General features: G+C 39.3%; 2 protein-coding genes, 1 long non-coding RNA gene and 1 gene segment (V, D, J or C); 2 read left to right on the top strand and 2 right to left on the bottom strand.

The window, feature by feature from the left end:
* LOC148646745 (NACHT, LRR and PYD domains-containing protein 3-like) overlaps positions 1–20,596 on the top strand; it is a 2,700,574-nt gene that overhangs the window by 2,089,386 nt on the left and 590,592 nt on the right. The window lies entirely within an intron of this gene.
* Positions 1–20,596, top strand: part of LOC148646755 (Ig kappa chain V region Mem5-like) — a 364,474-nt gene that overhangs the window by 278,559 nt on the left and 65,319 nt on the right.
* Positions 1–20,596, bottom strand: part of LOC148646757 (uncharacterized) — a 62,192-nt gene that overhangs the window by 1,762 nt on the left and 39,834 nt on the right. The gene's annotated exons all lie outside the window — the stretch shown is intronic.
* Positions 19,285–20,596, bottom strand: part of LOC148646758 (interferon-induced protein 44-like) — a 28,972-nt gene continuing 27,660 nt past the window's right edge. The window contains exon 8 of the mRNA XM_088608582.1: positions 19,285–19,643. Coding sequence (XP_088464708.1) covers positions 19,464–19,643 — 180 coding nt within the window. The 3' untranslated portion in view covers positions 19,285–19,463. The remainder of the gene's footprint in view (positions 19,644–20,596) is intronic.

Below are 20,596 nucleotides of genomic sequence, written 5' to 3'. Positions count from 1 at the left end.
TCAGATCAGTATAGTAGTGGGAGACCTCCAAGATAAACCAGGTTCCTGCTGTGATTGGTGTTGCTTAACCAATTAATTATTTACAAGCAAACACACAGGAATGTAGTGCTGTAGGAGCTGATATCCTTCAGATGACACATTAAACTAAATTCTAAATTTTAACCTGAGATCCATGACTTGAGTGGGGTTATTAAAGAGAGTAGGGATGTGAATTTGGTATCCTTGATTCATTCTTAATTTCCTCATCTGATCTGCTGCACACTGGGCTTTTAATCACAAGGTGTCATGGATAGATATTGTCCTTCCATGTTGGATGAAATGGTTTCATAAACCTTACAAAAAAAATGGGAAACACTGAGCTAGAGACCCATTCATGAAAAAATTACTATGTTGACACTTCATCTATATCTTCTGGACACATTCTTTGGGTCATGGTGATGACCTATTGAAGATGCCATTCCTTCCCTTACCTGTGTCTCTACACAAACAACACCATCACATCAGACTATCACATACTCACTTCAAAAAGAAACATCATATGTCCTTGACATATCACATATTACTAAAACAGTGTGATCGTTTAAACATCTAAATTAAAATTGTTACCCACTCTGCATGATATTTCTGTATTCAATGCTTCTTTGTCTGTTAATTGTAATGATTTGATGATTTGAAATTACAGGAACATTTAGAAACTGAAATACCAAATGGTAAGAGCACTTTTATGGCTACTAGCAATACTGGACAATATAAAAGCAATATAGGCAAACTGACGTATACAATGTATATAATAGAAAAGTTTGATTATTTGTGAATCACTCTTCCTTCAATGCAACACAAATTAAAGAAAATAGCTAAAAGGAGCCAAACCGTAGAATTGCACCTGATTTCCAGCTCAGGCCTTGTCTAACTGTCTGTGACAGGATTTGTATACAGGAAAGAGCTTTGCATGCCTGTGCCGCCTCACTGCTCCAAACACTTGCGAAAAGACGAATTCCTAATGCAAGAAATTGTATAGGGCTAATAAAGAAACATTACATTACATTACATTACTTTAAGAGTCACAGTGTGGATCAGTCACTGTTCAGCCAGTGACTGCAACAGATTAACTGAAATCTGTTGGGTTGAATTTGATTTTTTTACTGATCAGTAATATCAGTAATACATACTGTAGTGCAACTGCAACATAAACCTGAACAATCTAATTAGAATTATGAAATATATTTCAGAAATGTTTCCTAAAGATATGTTTCTTCAGTAACAATATGGCAGGATGCTATTAACCCAACATTGTTCAAAAATTATGGATTGGTAAATTGCTGGATCTCTGTTTTCACTGGGATGTAGTATTGTATTGTATTTTGTATTGAATACATGTGTGCTAGTTAAGATTTTTTTCTCATCTTTGTATCTCTGTCTTTTGTATCTCTGTGATTTCATGTGTACCACAATAAAATCCTAACAACCCAAAGGTTGGCTGGCTAAAAAATTGACACTGGCTTTCATTTTGTGTCCTTTGCTCTTCTTTAATTATCTTAAAATCACCAGTTGGCTGTCGAGTTTTTCAGATCTGTGTCAAAGAGCTGGAACTGATGTTCTTGGAAATCACTAAATATGTGTTTTGTTTTGTGAGGATTTAAGAACAAAAGAAAGGGAAACAAGAGGCCATTGGGCACCTCATGGTTGTTTGGTTGCTAGTATCTCATTGATCTGAGAATCTCACATGGCTGTTACTTGAAAGAAGCCAGAGTATTGTACTAATATAGCAGGGAACCTTGTTCCATTCTTAAACAGCTCTTTGAGTAAAGAAAAGGAAATCAGGTGCAGTATTTTCTGAACTTCTGAAATAAACTGTCCTAGTTCAACAGTGGTGCATGAATGGAGCTTGATATGAGAATATGAGAATTTTCTCCTGGATTAAGACGTAATTCATAGAGAACCTAGACAGAAGAAAAATACAGTATTTCTGTAATTCATTATTGTTAACAATTGTGTATCTGTTTTAAAAGTGTTCTAATATGATGAGCCTGAGCTTAGAGACAACATTTGTCCAGGTCTTGCTGGCCAGATATTGGGATATACTGCATCTGGCAAGAACATACTGTACTAAAAAAGTATTTCTGCTACCTGGTAAAGATCAGAGGTGTGGAGTCATGAAGTAGAACTCCCACAGTATTGATTTTAGCCCTAAGGTGAGTTAAGTGCCAAACCTTTCAATTGAATTTGCTGCTTAATGCCGATGCTGTGGACCTGATGGCAGAGATGCTGAAAGTTCTCCAAGCTGAGAGCAGCACACAGAGGCGAAGGCTGCTGCCCACACTGCACCAGCACAAATGCAATAAAATGCTTATTTGCATATATGCTCCCACACAAAGACATTAAAGGAATCACCAAAAACGTGAACACAGAGCAGCAGTGGAAACAACAACAAATTAGATAACATACAAGTAAAAAAAAAAAATTTAAAACACACTTTAAACACACACTTGCTGTATGTGACACTTCAGGTGTCACTGAAAAGCAGGGATAATGTTATTAGGAATAGCCACTGTAACATATGTGGAAGTACTTTCTATTATTTCAAAGTGGTCACTCATAAACATCCATTCCTGATATTAAGATAGGGTGGTTATGGCTGTAAAATGCTCTGTGACACTACTGGAGTTCAGGACAGTGTGGGTGATGCCCCTAGTGTGTGTCTTCTCCCAGTGTTCTCTGGAAATTGCTGTTTTCATCACAAATTAAATTCATCTCAAACTTTCACTGAACTGCTCTGAAACTTTTTGAATCCCTACACAGCCATCCTCATCACCAAATGTTCTGCAGACAAAGACACGACACACGGGTGCTGACATGAACTAAGCAGGTTTATTTTCTACAAGCACACTGCACAATAACTGCAGAATCGCAAACTTCCAACGTAACAACTCCTACAGCATTGTATCCCTGTGCTCCCGTAGCATGCTGAGATTATTTGTAAATTCTGATTCAGCAGTACCACTGACAGCAGGAACCTGGTTTTCCTTGGAGGTCTCCTATTATGGTTCTGATCTGGCCCAACTGTGTTCAGCTTCTGAGATCTGATGAGACCAGGCTTCATGTGTCATGCCATCTACATTTAGAGAGCGCTCCGTCTCTGTCCTGTTCTTAGTTTTCCTGTGCTTTTCTTTCTTTCCTTCCAGTGTGTCTTTGTGTGGGGCTATATATTTCTGGGCCACCCTTTGTTCCTCACTCAGCATTGAGGGTTCAAATGTCTTGAGACCCGCCTAGCACCAGGTCATCTATTCCGTGGCCTGAGGGCATAGGTTTCTACCCAACATCATATGACCTCCTGAGCCCAGGCGTACCTCCCTGGACTCTTGGTTCATATCTGTTGTGTCTTTTTCGTGTGGTATGTTGCCCTGGTCACCCAGGTTTATTTGTTGTTGTGCATGCTTATTTACGTGTTTTGTCTTTTTTTTTTGTCTCGTCCTCTAGAGCCCTGCCCGGCCCCGCCTTCCTCTACTCAATAAAGGTTTTTACACTGTAGGAGGGGGTAGCTCTCAGCCGTGGACTCCTGGAGGTTTCCTTTCAGTTAACTGAGGTTTTTCCTTCCCCCAGTCCTGTGCAGCTCATTTACTTTTTGGGCATCAGGAGCTGCCCTTGGAGGGGGGGTACTGTCACGCCCTCTACATCTAGAGGGCGCTCTGTCTCTGTCCTGTTCCTAGTTTCCCTGTGCTTTTCTTGTCCTTCCAGTGTGTCTTTGTTTGGGGCTATATATTTCCAGGTCACCCTTTGTTCCTCTCTTGAGGGTTCAGATGTCTTGAAACCAACCTAGCACCAGGTCATCTCCTCCTTGGCCTGAGGGCATAGGATTCTACCCAACATCGTCTGACCCCCTGAGCCTGGTCTAACCTTCGTGTTACCCCCTTTTGCCACTATGCATAGGGTCTCTACCGCTCTCCTGGTCATTCCACGGCATGCCCTTCCGACATCCGTGACAACATGAGATCAGTTCTATTGTTTGTGTACAGTATTAACAAACACCACCAAATATAAACATCTTAATTATTTAGTGTGGACTGTAGTTCAGGACATGTCAACTGACAGCTAGTTTTCAATCTTGCATTCTGTCAGAGTGTTAGTGTAAAAATACTAATCAATTACTTTCAAATATACAGAATTGCCATGTGCAAGCAGTTGTGAAACATTTACAGAACTTAAAAAGATAAAATTGATTTGAACAGCCTTCATCACTCCCAGTTGTCATGAGCACTGTGGTAGGGTGTGTTTCTCTTAGTTTTTCTTAGCAGAGAAGGCAGAAGGGTGGAGGCCTTACATCTTAATAATGAATCAATAATGAAGGGTTAATCAAATTTCTGTTACAGTGGTGATAGTACTGGCATGATCTGTCTCCCTCTACTGGTCAACATCAATAACTGCTGCCTGTGCTGCTTGTGGTTCTGTTTTATGATAAACCCATCTGAATTAAAAAACATCCATAGATTCAGTATCTCAAAACTGTAATGATTTGTCCTTCTAATAGATCCAGTCAAGTCTCACATTTAGGAACTAATACTTCTATTTAAAAAAAGCTTCTGAGTTGTTGCTGAAAAATTGAGCAGATTGGTTAACAAATTGTCAATAATATCACATAATACAAAAAAAACATGTAGAAATTTAGAAATTTGTACTTCATGTGTACAAAAGACAAAAGACTTGCGCCTTTAGATTATTTTTTAACAGAGAGAGGGGTGTGAGGATATTCTACTGTTGTTAAAGTCAATGCTACTTTGCACAGGACAATATTATTGCATATATATTGCAATATATTAATTATAGTAGGCAACATTGTTCACAAATTCACTATTGCGTTTAAACACAATTTTAAACAAAATATTTTTCTCTCCTCAGCGCTAATAAGTTTCTGTAGCACAGCATTTTAAATTAAGCCTCTAATTAAGCCAGATAATTATTTTCAGATTATAAATGATTTTTTAATGATCATCAGTTAGGAAATATCTGTGTCAATATTTAGTTTCAGTGATTATTAATTTAAGTGTGTTCTGCATACTCAGCCCCCTAAAAACACAGTGAGTTCAGTGCCCAATCAGTGTTTTCTTTATACTCTGGGACAGTCTGGGGAGTCAGGGAGACTTTTATTTTTTAGAGTTGTTACCAATGCATTTCTCATACTATATATTTAGATCCTTCAGACACCAGGTAGAATGATTTATCATTTCATTTTCCCTAACAAGTGTAGTTGTGAACTGGACGGGTGAGATTAAAGTTATGTATAGGAGTGTGTTAAGATTGGAACAGCAGGACATGATCAAAATTTTAAACACCCATTCCAGGTCTCCAGCACTGTCCGTTTATCATAACTGTATTAAAAATATTCCTTAAAAAGAAACGTTATACATCATGTCATAGACGGAGGAGAAGAAAGTGATTTTACCTTTTAATGTATCAAAACAGTTTCTTTAAAATGGAAAAAAGAGAGAGAAGTCACTTTGTGTCCTTCTGCAGGTAGGTTTAAACACCATGAAAACTCAAAAATCTCAAAACTTCTAAGTGTCCTTTAAGAAGGCAGAGTTTTCATACATTAAATTTACTTGTAGTTTAATTGTTTATCTGTCTTGATTTGCCTCTGGCGTCACTTGATGAGCTTTTCACTTCCTGCCTTGGTCTCATCAGACCTGTCTTTCTACCTGCACTGTGATGAGAAACCAGCCACCTGGAATTTCTATGCACGTGTTTCTACAGGTAGGGCGTGAGTCATCTGCCTCTCCAACATTAAAGATTCAAAGAATTTTGATGCTTCATTCTATTTTCATTTTCTCTGTGCAAGTAGGTCACTTCTCAGAAGTACAGACTTTGCTGCAGATAAATAATTTACAGAATAAATCAGTTATTTAAAGACTATCAGAGCTAAGATTTGCTTTTCTGTACTATGACCTGTGATAGTTGAAATGTGAAAATTGAGTAGTTAAAAAGGTAAAAGCATAAGAAGGTAAAATAAGCCCAGTGTGAAAGGGAAATACACAGGGGGATTAGACGGATTGAACTGGGGTAGGGAGGAGAGATACTAATCAGCTGGGACTCACTCTGTCCATAGGAGACAGTAATGGAGAATCTTAGAAATATCGCAGTGTTGATGTGACCCCAGGGCTCCTTGCCTACTACCCTCATCTTTCTTCACTAAAGCAGTCTGCACCATACAGTGTCACGGATGTCGTAAGGGACAAGTCGTGGACTTAGGGTTCGTAGATATCCGGAAAATCAGGAGATTAGTAAAATGTGTAACTGTACTGAAACACCACTTTCAAATATTGTTTACCACTATCCTCATTGTATCCTCAATAATAAATGTGTAGATTCAACACTTGTTTCTCATTGTATTCTGTGGAAATGTATTTTAATAAAAACAGTACAATAAATAATTTGACTAACTTTTGAGTAACAAATTAAAAAAGATCTACTGTAAATCAAATATCATTAGTGTAAAAATTAGGTACAAATGTTTATGTTTGTAGACTATATATAATTTATCATTTAGAAGCACTCATATATAGTGTACGTTGCAGGAGTGTGAGTTTGGCCAGTGCTGCACTCTCTCTGTCCAGTCCCTGTGGGTGCAATAGAATATAGATCGTCACACTAAGCTCTTGGTTTTTCACTCTGTTTCCATCCATATCAATGGTCTTGGGCTTTGGATACTTACTAAAAGGACAAAATTGTGATCATGGGGGGCCGGAAAGATTTTTTTTCAGGTCTTCTGGGTTACCCCTCTCCAAGACTTGAGCAGTTTGTGTTGTAATTGTGGACTGTTGTAGACACTTGTGTCTGTGTGCACAGGTGATTATGTAGAGGCACTATCAACCTGGGGCAGCCAGGACGTCACCTGGATTAAAGTGGTGTCAGTGACACTGTAGGGTCAGTGGTCCTTCTGACTACCATTTTGTTCTATGTTTTAGTTCCCAATAAGTACAAGAAGTTTTTTTTCATTCAAATTGTCTTTTCTGTCATCTAAAACTCATTTATTTCATTTTTGAACCCAACACATTTCCTTCAATAAAGACCATAAACTTGAATCGTTTGTTGAATCAAATTCAACATTTTAGTATCACTTCAGAAACTGAATATATTAAAACCATAATGTCTCACCAGGAACATTTTACAGCTCTAGTTCTACACTTTGATCAGACAACCTCCCTTGTAAGAGGAGCACAGATTATCTTGAATGCCATAACCTCTAACTTGAGAATGAATCTCTACTTGACCTCTGTTATAGTGTGAAATCAAATGATGCTGAAGCTGATATCCTCTAGTATCCTCATGAGAAATGTGAGATCTGAATTATTCTTTTCTCTCAGGCACTGCAGTGTTCCTACAGCTTCCTAATCCTGCTGTTCAGCTACAGAACATGATGTAATTTATCAGCAATTGTATTTTTAGATGTGGTGAACATGTAGTTATTTTACTTTTATCTGCTTTAAGATTTAATTTAATGTTTTGAGCCTATTGTGTGTGTTATTGTGCTTTTTTATTGAAACGATGAAGTTGTATGAAATACATTGCAGGAGCTTAAATCTCCAGTTAGAGGCTGTAGGTATTCAAGATAGTTTGTGTTTTTGGAATAACATCTAGTTGATGGAAGAAACTGAGTACAAATAAGGAGAGTGTTCAAAAAGAGGTGTAATTAGTGAGGTACCAGAGGGATTTGGATAAGGAGTGTTGCTCTACCTAATTTATATAGGTGGCAATGATCTATAGTGGATTCAAATACAGTTAAAAGAATTAGTCACATTTGCAAACATTAAAAAACAAGGATAAGCACAGAATGTGTAAACAGTAAAGGAAATTTTAGAAATACTTTTGATAGAAATCAGGATTGGATAAACATCTCACAATTATCGTATACTGACAGGCTGAAAGAACTCAGACTTTGCAGTTTTACCAGGGTTATTAACAGAGAAGACTGCAAGGGGGACAATTCAAGTATTCAAGCTCCTGAGTGTCAAGTATTCATGTTTTTGAGTGTTAAAGCACTAACCAGAGAAGCCAGAAGATTACACAATCCATGGTAATATGATAGATACTTTATTGATCCCCTGAGGGAAATTGCAGTAATTGGAGTACTTATATAATCAATACTCCAGATTTACAGTACTCATTAAGATCTACCTTAAGAAAGCTTAAACAGAAATGGGCTTGAACAAAAAATGTATATAAGCCACAGAAAGTGTTTGCTCCGCAGCAATTGTACTGTGGCAGTTTGCTGGGTTGTAATTGCTCCAAGCAAATTTTTTTGGGGGGTATACTGTAAGTTACTACGTCTACAAAGGCTGTGGAAAATTCAATTAAGTTTCAGTATCCCTATATCCAGGAAGCTATTTTTCTATTACAAATCATAATATATAAAGTATAATATAACATATCCTGTATATACATATTATGCACTGTATATATATAGTATATTATATATATAATGTAAAATGCAATATATCTGCATAAACTTTAAAAAAGACCTTTATGCCTTAATAAGATTACTTTAATGAATACCATGTGAGCACACCAGTAAAAAGTATTAACAGGTATAAAGTTTGCAGTGGTCTAAAAGTGAGTTTGTATATGTGAATGACAATGTAAAACTGTTTGATTTTTAATTTAGTGTGTTTAAGACGAAAAGCTGAAACTGGGGTGATTGAAATGTATTATTCACATTAATTAGTATAAATTAGTTGTTTTTGATTTCTATTGAATCTGTCAGAATTAGTTATCCGAGTGCTCACATTTTCCTGGTGTAACTTCTATTTTCTGTCTTCCACTAGAGGAGTTTAAGATCACATGAGACATGTTGTTAACTGGAAACTGTAAAGGGTAATTAATAATTTCCCTGCTATTTAATTTAGTCAAAGTATACAAACGACAGCAAATATTATGGGATACCTGAACAATTTGAATGCAATAAAATGAGGAATGAAGAAGAAGTATAACTTCATTTTGATTTAATTTTCAAATATTTCCTTTCCAATATATTCTGGTATGAAAGCAGTCACTCCCAGTATCTGTGCCTCCTGTAACACCAAATGATGCACTACTACATCTTTTTCAGCCTTTAATCACAGATAAAAACATATATTTGTGGACTATCATGATGTGCTCAAGTCTCATAACAAAAGAGAGTCGTGTTGTAATGGCTATGAGAGCTGGCTGCCTGTCGCATACGTAAAAGGTTATGAGAAGAATTTACATCCAAACTTTCCTGTTCTTCTACATTCTTGAGAATTCCTGTAAATACCCTAAAGCACCTATAAGCAAATGTACACTCTGTCCCCCAATAGAGAACATGCATTTTTCTATAAAGTAATAGTCTCACACTCCACCATACAGCTTAAATTCTTAATCAAAGAGTGACCTTCTGACCATCAACTTTATACACCCCTACCCAAGAGTGTACAGTACATTCTTCAAAACAAACTGACTGCCTTCCCTTCATTCAGTTTTATTCACCTCCCACCTGAGCGTGTGCCCTTTTCACCAGAGAATAACCATCTGTCCATAAGTCTCATGCACTCCCTGCAGGAGAGTATAAAGTCTTCACCCAAGAGTGACAGTCATACTATCAATTTAACACTCCTCACTGTAGTGTTCTCTTTTCAACAGAGTGACAGGAATATGTCTGTTGGTTATGATGGTATTTAACCAATTTTCTGAAACATGTTTATCAAATATTTCCTCTATTGATTCACAGCTTCAATGGCTTTTAAAAAAAGACAATCTTTAAAAAAGATTTTAAACAGTAGTTTTTCATATCAATACTTTTCATAATGACTTCTAAAAATTAAGACATTCAGTTATTTCTGAAAAGAAATGTTACAAAAGGAATCTACATGTAAATTTCCTGTTTATCCAGTTTCTTGAGAGTTCCTGTATCCATCATTAACCTGCTCTTGAATCCAGCTTTACACCCTGACTGCTGTACATTTACTACTATAGGTAATATGGAGGTTTAATTTACTGTAACTTTCAATAATTGTAAATCATAACTGTACTTGACAACTTTTAGGAATCTATTAAATATAATAATTTATAGACTCATTCCTGGAATCAAAATATACTGTCAGGATAAGGTTGCCTCCTCTTAAGAGTGCTCCGACCCTTTTGTATTTAGTTGATTATGTGCACCTGCCCGCTGTTTTGTTTCTCATTATTTAAACCTCGCTATTCCTGGCTCAGCACTGGAAGATGGACGCCAGGAAGTCCGCCTACCAGCAGGTCCAGGAGAGACCTGACGGCAAAAGCTACCTCACGGCGTCCTGACCATCTGAGTCCGGGGCTCGGAGTGCCTGGCTTCGTTACTTTCTTTTAACTTCTTGTTCTTGTTCCGGATCCTGTTCCGGATTTTAATCCTGTCTTGTCTTGGATTGATCAACCAGTTTTTGGTCTTTTACTGCAACCCGGGTTTCCAGTTTTGGGCTTCCCTGGACTAGTTGCCTTTGACACGCCTCCTGAGCACTGGATCACCGCCGTTACTGCCCCCTGTCTGTCAACCCATCCTATCATGCTGTACCTTCCTCTGATGTCCTTCTCCACTTACTTTCAAATTATACTGTCTGTACAGGGTCCTGAACTACGCTTCATGGAAGCCTAGACCGGCTCCTGCTACATATACAAAACACAACTTATTTATGTAACACCAAAACATGCATAACAAATAACAAATGTAATGTAAACAATACATTTGTAACAACCTACTGTGATACAAATTGCTGATCGTTCCCTCAGGGATTAATAAGAACAGAATTAATAACTTCAGTGAAAAAATATACTGAGAGAAACTTTATATTAGTTGTTCTATTCTCACATACCAGTAAAGTTATGTGTATTTACTATCATGAATTAAACCTTAAATGTGTTTGGAATAATACTGTAGTTGAACTCTTAAGAATTATGAAGTGAATAAAGAAGGTTTATACTCAAGGATCACTTAGTCAATTGTCCTTAATGCATTAAGCTTCCCACTGATAAGACAGAGCTTGGCAGTTGCTGTGTACTAGGAGTGATCTGCCTGCAGAGAAAAGAAAGAGAGCTTGGCCTGGCGTTGCTGGAATTGACCCACAGGCAGCTCCCCTACCCATATTGGATGTAAATTACCTTCCATTACACTGCTCATTAACACAGAGTAAGAGTAAGAAGAGATCTGAGCTGCAGACAGGAGTGGGAGTGGATTTTTACTTTTAAAAAGATATTCCACTTAAGGCTTTACTTCTGTGGGGGTTTTGTGCATTTACTGGGACAATTATTAATTGTCAAAATTAATTATAACAAAATGATTCTTTGATGGCTATTAGAAAACCGACCTTGCTGAATAACTCATTAAGGTACACATACGGATGTGCATTTCAACATAACATATCTTATAGTGAGGGTTAACAGAATACAAAAGGTATATATTCAATAACGAAGAGTTACAAATACTAAGAGAGACATACATTCAGTATACCATTCATTTATACCATTTCGTTAATGAGCTTTGATTACAACTTCTACACTAGATACTCAAAAGGAAGTACGTCACTCATAGGAATTAAATTGACATTAACTGGGGTTGAGCTAACAATTGAATTCTTGACCTGTAATCCAGAATGTTGAATACCCATCCAATTTATGTGGATTCAGATCTCCCGCAGACACAAAAGAACAGCAACAGACTGTTGCTGTGTCTAATCAGTGTCCTATGGCCCAGTGCCAGCCTGTCCTGGTGCGGCTGAAGGTGTGGGAGAAGGAGGGAGAGATTCCTGCTGCGGTGCGCTGGCAGTGACTCTCTGAAGACCGGCTGGTTAGTCCTCGCTGAACTAGCAGAGTTTGTGCGCATGAAAAGTGACTGCGGGTCCAAGCAAGTCACACTCTTTAGACGGGAAGAAGACCAGTCATTCCCGATGTAGCGCTAGTCCTGAATACTGAGATTCAGCTGTTGACACTTCCGACCGTAGTTCACTCGTTGATCAGGCGAGCATTCACGGTGTAGTGTGCTCTCACGAGGCACCAGTTCTGTAGGGGTTTGGGCATTTACTGGGACAATTATTAATTGTAGCAGTAAGTCACAAAATTGATTATTTTAATGGCCTTAGAATCCAACCATGCGGTATAACTCAAACAACGCACACACGGGTACTGATACACAAGAATACATTTATTAATACATAAAATATGCATGTAAACCTAACAGATCTTATCGTGAGGGTTATCAGAATACAAAAGATATATATTCAGTCAGTCACAAAGAGTTACACATATCAAGAGGACATACGTTCAGTATATCATTCATTTAGACCGTTTTGTAATTGAACTTGGTTACAACTTCTACATTAGATACTGAAAACAAGTACATAACTCTTAGGAATTAAATTGATATCAACTGGTTGGGATAACAATTGAATTCTCAAGCTGTAATGCAGTGACGTTGAATACTCATCCAATCTCTGGGGATTCAGATCTCCTGCAGGCACAAAGAAGCAGTTGCAGGCTTGTTGCTGTCCAATCCGCGCTCTCTGGCTCCGTGCCAGGCTGTGCTGTGCGGCTTGCGACGGTGCGCTGCTGATGCTCTCTGAAGACCGGCTAGTTAGTGTTGGCTGAAACTAGCGAAGTTTGTGCACAGGAGAAAAGATGACTGTGGGTCCCAGCAGGTCAGGAAGAAGACCGGTTCGTTCCTGATGAAGCGTTAGTTCTGAATAGTGATTCAGCTGTCCACAGTTCCGACCTGTTCACGAGGTTTGCTGCTGATGCTAACCTCGGGTGCATCTTTTGGTTACTCGTGGCAACCTCCGCTCTCGACTCTTAGAACAAAGCAAAGTTCTGGCACTCGGACACACTGGCCATTATGTGGTTGTCCGGGCTGAGTCTCAGGATGGTCCAGATGCGCGCTGCGAGAATGTCCTGCCCTTGGGAACCTTTCTACTCCTGGGCCGTACTGCCCTGGAATTCTTTAGAATAGTCTCGCACCCCTGGAATTCTCCTTAGAAGCTCTCTGTTGCCTGTTTTTACCTGGAGGAACTTCAGCTCGTTCATTGGCTGAAAGTTTCGTGGGCATCAGAGACCCACGTGTGTTACTTGGCCCTACCAGTCCCTGATTGGTTGATCAAGGTGAGATATGAGTCACTCACTCCTGACACTTAGGAAAGCAGTCCAGATGTCCATCTGGCACTCCCTAGACAGATAGGCGCCAGTGGATGACCATTGATCATGATAGCCAGGCTTAGCTAAGTGCATCCCCACTTGGGAGCTGTCCCTTATCAAAAGAAAACCTTAAACCAGCCTGCATGAATAGCTTCTCTGAGGCTGCACCACAGAGATGGAGAAAGAGATGGGACCTCATTTGGGAAAGCACAGCAACACTTAATTCTGTCTGATTAACAAGCATTGCCGCTACAACGGTGGGGTACCGGCGGTTCACGAGGCTTGTTGCTGGGCAAACCTCGGGCGACCTCCGGTCTCGACTCTTAGAACAAAGTAAAGTCCTGGCACTCAGACACACTGGCCATCATGTGATTGTCCGAGATGAGTCTGAGAATGTCCTGGAGGGACACCTTCTGGGCCCTGTGCTTTTATCTGGTGGAACTACGGTCATTCATTGGTTGAAAGTTTTGCGGGCATTTGAGACCCACATGGTGTTATCCTGCCCTGCCAGTTCCTGATTGTCTAATCAAGGTGGAGGATGAGTAATAATATAACAATATATATCTATAACAATATATATACAGGACGCAGTGGTGGCTCTGTGGCTAAGGATCTGCACCTATGGCTGTATGGGTGCCGGTTCAAACCTTGCGGTCAGCAGAGGAATCTTATTCTGTTAGGCTCCTGAGCAAGGCCCTTAACCCCAGCTGTGCTACAATAGTTGACCCTGCACTCTGACCCCAAGCTTCTCTCCCTGTCTGTGTGTCTCATGAAGAGCAAGTTGGGGTATGCAAGAAGACAAAATCCTAATGCAAGAAATTGTATGTGGCTAATAAAGTGATCTTATCTTATCTCTAATGTTCTCTGACCTCAAGGTCTTAAACCTTGGGATGAGATTTTCCCTTGGAATCTCCCAGGCAGTAGACAGAAAGGCGCCAGAAATTACCATTCATTAGGGTGTCTGGAGAATCTCAGCCCTGGGAGTTGTTCCTTAATCTGAACCACATGGAATGGCCTCTCAGTGTCCAGCACCACTAAGATGTGGGAGAGAGAGACTGGCAAGGGAGCAGCAAACTTAGTTCCTGTATTATTAATAAGCCTTGCCGCTACACTATGGTAGCATTATAGACTTGAGCATTATAAGCCCAAGCAAAAATCCTAGCTAAAGCAACTTCCCATTTCAATAAGGAAGGATCTTTTAATTCAGTTTGGGTCTTATCCAGATTGGGCTTAAACCAAGTTGTCAAAAGCTCAGAAGCTCCAGAGTAAGCTGGAGAAATATAAAACCACATGAGTAGGACTATTTGGTTAATCAATTAAAAAAAATTGAAAATGAACAGAATGAGAAAAAAACACTGTGGAGAAAACTGTCACTGAGGAAGCCAGGTATGATAGACAAATTCCTGCAGCATTTATGCCACCCTGCTTATGGGACGAGGGCGTTCAGTAAGTCCGGGACCACTTATTCTCTCCTCAGAAAAGTTCTGGCCACAGAGCCCTGATCAAGATGCCCTGACGTATCAATCAATCCACCATCCTTCCAACCCCGCTCATGCCCCTGATCCACCTCATGGGGAAGATAACAAAGTTAACCTGCTCTTACTTAGATAGCTAGCAAAAGACTAAGAAATGTTTGATTCAACATACCTCGTAGTAAACTGGAGACTTTTGTTGAGGAGCTGAACTGTACACTCTAATTCAAGGCTGGAGCTACAGAATAGGAGAATGATATGTTACTGTAGTAAGAAAAATTACCAGCCAAGCAATTCATAAGTGGATGGCAAGGCAGAGACTAAGTAGCAGCTTTGATAGGTTGTTTTTAGCTAAACAGGAATATTTGATCTTTATTAATTTGATATTGTCTGTTGCTACTGCCCACCAGGTTATACACAAGTGATCTGTGTCTCCTTGTGTCTTTTACAAAAGGCTCCAACATACTTATTGTTCTGGGCAGAACTATGTGGGTGCCCAAGAGTGTGTGAATTTCAAGGGTTTATTCATTGCAAACCTTCTCTTGTCAGTCAGGGAAAAGATCATAACACATGCTGATGTGAATCGCTGATATTAGGAAACTGGCACAGAAAGCCTGGTACAGTAGTCCTAGAGAAGTAAAGGATTCTATCCTGCCTTTGTTTGCCACTAAAGCCAATCAAGATGCCAGATCCCTTTAGTTGGAAGGAACAGAAACTCCAGAGCCAGCTAAGCCCAAATCAGGTTGACGTGACCGTACTAAGCTTCTTTGTCACCATGAGAAAACTGGTGATGGGACAAAGTCTGGTAATGCTAGCCAGAAAGAAACACAAAAGGACTCAACAGCTGCTCACCTTGTCAGGAGTGAGCAGGCTATCAGGACACTAGAATACAGACCTCCTTCTCCTCAGGGTCCCAGAAGGGTGAATGAGCTCAGGCTCACTCCGTCTGGGTTTGCAGGCATGACCCCTTTGACAGGGTAACCGAGGACCTTGCACCTCCCTCTACTTCAGTTTATCAGATTGAGTGGGAGAACCCCTGTCAGGGAGAGCTCAGTGGCTCAGACTCTGGTGCTGACTCCATCCTTGAAGACACTGACAGGGGCTTTGGTTTACAGCAGTTTTAGGAAACTTGAAGCAGAGAGGCTGTGCAACATGCGTTTATGTCAGGATTGCAACTGAAAACATCTTACGTATACAGTGAGGCGCGATTGGTACTGGTGTTGAAATCTGTTGACCTGATCATTAATGCATTGACTGCAGGATTGTTGGTATGCCTGCAAATAATGAAAGGACAGAGGATGAAAGCTGAGCATGTTTTCTTCCACCCATCGGCTTGGTTTCTCATATTGAACCTGACTGTCAGTGGTATCCCCAAACCTGAGTTGAATAACAAACTGCCTGTCTGAGAAAGGGGGTGTCAGGATCCCTGCTCACTCTGACATGGGCCTTGTGATTGAGTTCCATGATTTGTAACCAACTATCCATCCCTTCAGGGACAGCTCCCAGGCTCCCTATTGAGCAGGTGACGGGGGGAGAGGGCAGATGTACAGGTATTATACCTACCCCCAGCAGATGATTGTAACCCTGCCTGTCGACGGATTACTTAACCAAGAGGTGTGCAGAGCAGACCTGAGCAATGAGAGGGAGATGGTAATGTATGCGGTCCATTCAAGTGCTCCAGATGACCACTCAGTGGAGGTTCAAATAGACTTTGCTCCCACACCACCCCCAAGAACAAACAGAAAAAGCAGATGCACTGGAAACACAGGAGTAGCACCAGCAGCTGCGTCAAATCTTCCAGGAATTCCAGAGATTTTTTGTAAAAGTGTTGAAATAGATCTGCACACAGTGCAAATTCCCACAGCTTCTGGTTCTCAGCCGACACTTGTTGGGCAGTACAGTATGGACAGTGTATGAGTCTGTCAAAGAAATAGTGGACTCTGTCTTACAGCAGACAATTTAATAGGTAAATTTATTAAAATAAATAACTGGTAGTATTCTCATACAGTGGTGCTAGAAAGCTTGTGAACCCTTTAGAAGTTTCTGAGTTTCTACATCAATTTGATCTAAAATGTGATCAGATCTTCATCTAAGTCTTTAAAAATAAATAAAGAGAACCCAATAAAACAAATAACACACAGAAGGATATACGTTTTCCTTCATTTATTGAAATCAATTCACAGCATCAATGTCAGTTAAAAAAAAACTAAAAATATAAAGATTCATTACACAAAAAAAATTAAAACCATTGATTATTTTCTTCAAAAGACAAATTAAAAAATATATTTTAAAACTTCACGTATATGTTATTTATTGTTTTTAATTTAGCCTTGCAAGCGCTCATGGGAAATGAAGCTAAATGAAATATGTCCAAAAACTTTCCCAATATAATCACAGAAAGTGAAAGCTTTAAAGAGTTTGATGCAATCTTGGAATATTGTTGTGTAACTAATTTTGTATTTTCAGCTACTAAAACTAAATTTATATTTAATTATATGTTATTATATTTAATACATTACATGTTTTATTAAATATATAATGTTTAAAATAACATTCAGAAACATTATTATAGTTTTGTTATTTTTATTTTCAGCTACCTAAAATATCCAGTTAGTTACATGATTCAATATAAAGTGGATTTTAAGTAGTTCAACCGATCTAAAGCACCACAGGTGCTACCTTTTGGTATTCTTTGGGCAGTGACGTGTTCAATTCAGCATGATGAAACACACTACAATATACTGCAGTTTGCCTACTGCTGACTATCTGTATTATGGAACTGCATGACCGGAGTGGTTTATACCGCTTGTCCTATGGCTAGATACTTCTCAGCTCTCACTGAGCCACTCTGACCCTCCAAATCCTCTAACTGTACGTTCTGTGTCAAAAATCTGTGGGACCTGAGCTCTCTGGAAGTTCAAACCTGCCCCTGCTGAGGCCAGCTAGCATATCAGGGAGTGCAGCCTGCTTCAATACTGAGACTCCTTTTATTCTTATGCATACTGTACACATCAGGGTGATGTACTGTATGTATAGGAAACTCACTGGACTGCTGACAGGGCAAGTGGCCATGGCCCTGAATGTAAGGGCACAACATTTGTTTTTGGATATCCCAGACCCAGACAAAGAGTAGAGAATCCAGCCTCTAGTCCTTGCCATTTGGATTAAAATAAATGGTCCATTTAGGGGAAGCTCGGAGGCAAGATCTGAGACAAATATGAGATCTGTTACAGCTGATGGCTTCTACAGTACCTGTAATGACCACTGTGTCCACGAGGTAGAGGAAGGACCCTATACTCTGTTCTGAGAGTTTCAGGAGATCGTTGACTACTAATCTAAATTTTTACATGTAAAATAACTTTTTACTTTCATCCCCAAAAAGCTTTCATTTATTACGCAGTAAATTATTTATGTAAATAATATTAAACAAGTATCATTGGAGCAGGTCCTAAATAATTTTCAAGAATAAACAATACATTTGAAGAAGGGAAATAGAACATAAAAAATAATTAAAGTAGAAAATAAATGAACTATATACAGAGACACTCATGGCTAAATGGATTCACATAATGAGAAACAATGAGAAGAGGTTACAGCAGTGGTGCCCAACACATCGGTGTCAAGGAGAAAGGAGAAATAGTGTAAAACACCCAAAGCAGGAGACAGGAAACAAGGAGAAACCAGGAGGTTATAACATGAAAAAAAGAACAAGGACTGAACTGTACAGGAGAATAATTAAGGCAGGGAGCAGAATTCTAGGAACAGGGAAAAACACGTACTGTAAAAAGACAGAAGGAAACAACACTGAGCTCTGAAAGTAATGAGAGCATAGTTAATATAGGGCAGAGGAGGGGTGGCTTGGATCTCTCGTTACACAAGTCAATTCACGATTGGCTACAGCTATCTGCATGGTCTCCATTCCTACTGCACAGCTGGGCCAGCAACCGATGCTTGAAGTGCCCTGTGGTGACAAGATGACCATGGAGGTACCATAAGGCTACACTCTTGAAGGTCAACCACGATGAAAGTCGTGGATGAAGGAGAGGTCTTTAATGTCCTCTTCTGGTACCATTGAATGATTCTCAGGAACATGGACCTCTAAGTCCATTGTAGACTTGTTGCTTTATATTAATATTAATAATAATATTAAGTGCTTATATAGCACTTTTCTGGACACTCCACCTAAAGCGCTTTACAGATAATGGGGATCCCCTTCACCACCACCAATGTGCAGCTCCACTTGGATGATATGACTGTAGACAAAGTATATCAGTACACTCACCACACACCAGCTATTACTGGGGAGGAAAACAGAGCGATGAAGACAATTCATAGATGGGGATTATTAGGAGGCCATCATTAGTAAAGGCCAGGGGGAAATTTCACCAGGACGTGAGAGTTGACACCCCTACTCTTTTAAAATATGTCACTATACTGGAGCATTAGGACCAGTGGGTGAGCACTGGTCCCATCAACACTAACATCATGAGGTTCCAGCAGCAAACTTAACTTTCCCAGGAGGTCTCCCATCCAGGTACTCACTAGTCTCACACCTGCCGAGCTTTGGTTGGGAGTTGCAGGTTTTAATAACTGCTGCTTTATAAAGCAGAACCTAATGGAATATTTCATTCTAAATAGCAACAGATGTTTTTTTCATTTTCTTTATTTGTATTCTTAAGCTCAGACATTTTTTTAGTTACATTGTCAAGTTTATTATCAACACATGAACATATTACAATAAGAAGAAACTAAATTGACTTAATTAAAATCTTCAGATGTGTTAGTTTTTAGTTATTGTGTTTAGTTATTGAGTACAGTACTTTGCAACTCTCAGTTATATTGCTTTTGATCCAAGTTTTGTAAGTAGCCATTAGCACTTCTGAGTATCTGCAACAGTGACGTAAGGGCCAGGACATCAATCGCATCATTCAGGTTGATTTCCCCACTGTAGTTCTTCACGGGAAGAATGCAGTTTACAGGGATGCCCAATTTCTGACTGGCCCTTTCTATCTGAAATACAAAGAAAGACAGGGCAAAATAAATAAATATCATTCAGGTCTAAGTATTTTAACTGCACTTTAAACATTACAGTCATCAAAATAACAGAAAATTTTAAAGAAAAAACCAAAAATATGTCTATACTTTCTCTTACCTCTTTCCTGTGCCTCAGTGAATACCTGTCTGTCTGTGGATCTTGGTATGCAGGGTGAGTAGTGAAGGAATTAACTAAAAGTTTGTATTATATCTTGTCAACTATATATCTTTTTACTTATATTTTACTAAAGCTGTCTCAGGATATCTGGTCTCAAAAAATAACATAGCCACATGATGTCTTTACGCTCAGCTGACATAGTTCTCGGGGAAAGGACCGAATGACCTCTCTGGGAACAAAGGGTCTATTCAGCAGAAGGGGCTGCTGGTCACGCAAGCTGGCAGTAAAGGATACAGTATACTGTATATGTACTGGTTAGTTTTTTAGAATGACTATTTATAGCCATAAGGCAAGCAGAGAGATATGTGAGAATGTATCTTGTATTGTTTGTTCCACTATATAAAGGAGCACTGTAAACATTTTGAAGTCTTGTTCTGAAAGCAAGACTTCCATATGCATATAAAATAAAAACAACTTTCAACACACAAACTCTCAGGTGATGCCGTTTTTTCTGACACAGCAGTTGTTATACAGTCTGTGCTGATTAGACTCTGCTCTCCTATCTGTTGTGAGAAGATACTATGCAGCCATTCCTGTTCCTTAATAATACATTTCTACACCACTGGACCAAGAAAACGGGCTGCAACACACATTTTGGAAATCGTTACCCATATCAGTACTGCATCTCCTGCATCTTCTTCAAGTCTACTGTACCTCACTGAGAGTCTCAAAGACCTGTTAGCCAACTCAGACAGACACTAAGATCCCTTAACTTCAGAGCTCGTACTGTCTCCTTCCAGCCAGAGCCTAG

This window comes from Lepisosteus platostomus, chromosome 16, assembly GCF_059453375.1.
Source record: "Lepisosteus platostomus isolate fLepPlt1 chromosome 16, fLepPlt1.hap1, whole genome shotgun sequence".
Lineage (NCBI taxonomy): Eukaryota > Metazoa > Chordata > Actinopteri > Semionotiformes > Lepisosteidae > Lepisosteus > Lepisosteus platostomus.
Note: the sequence above shows the minus strand (reverse complement) of the source record. Positions and strands in the feature narration are given on the sequence as shown.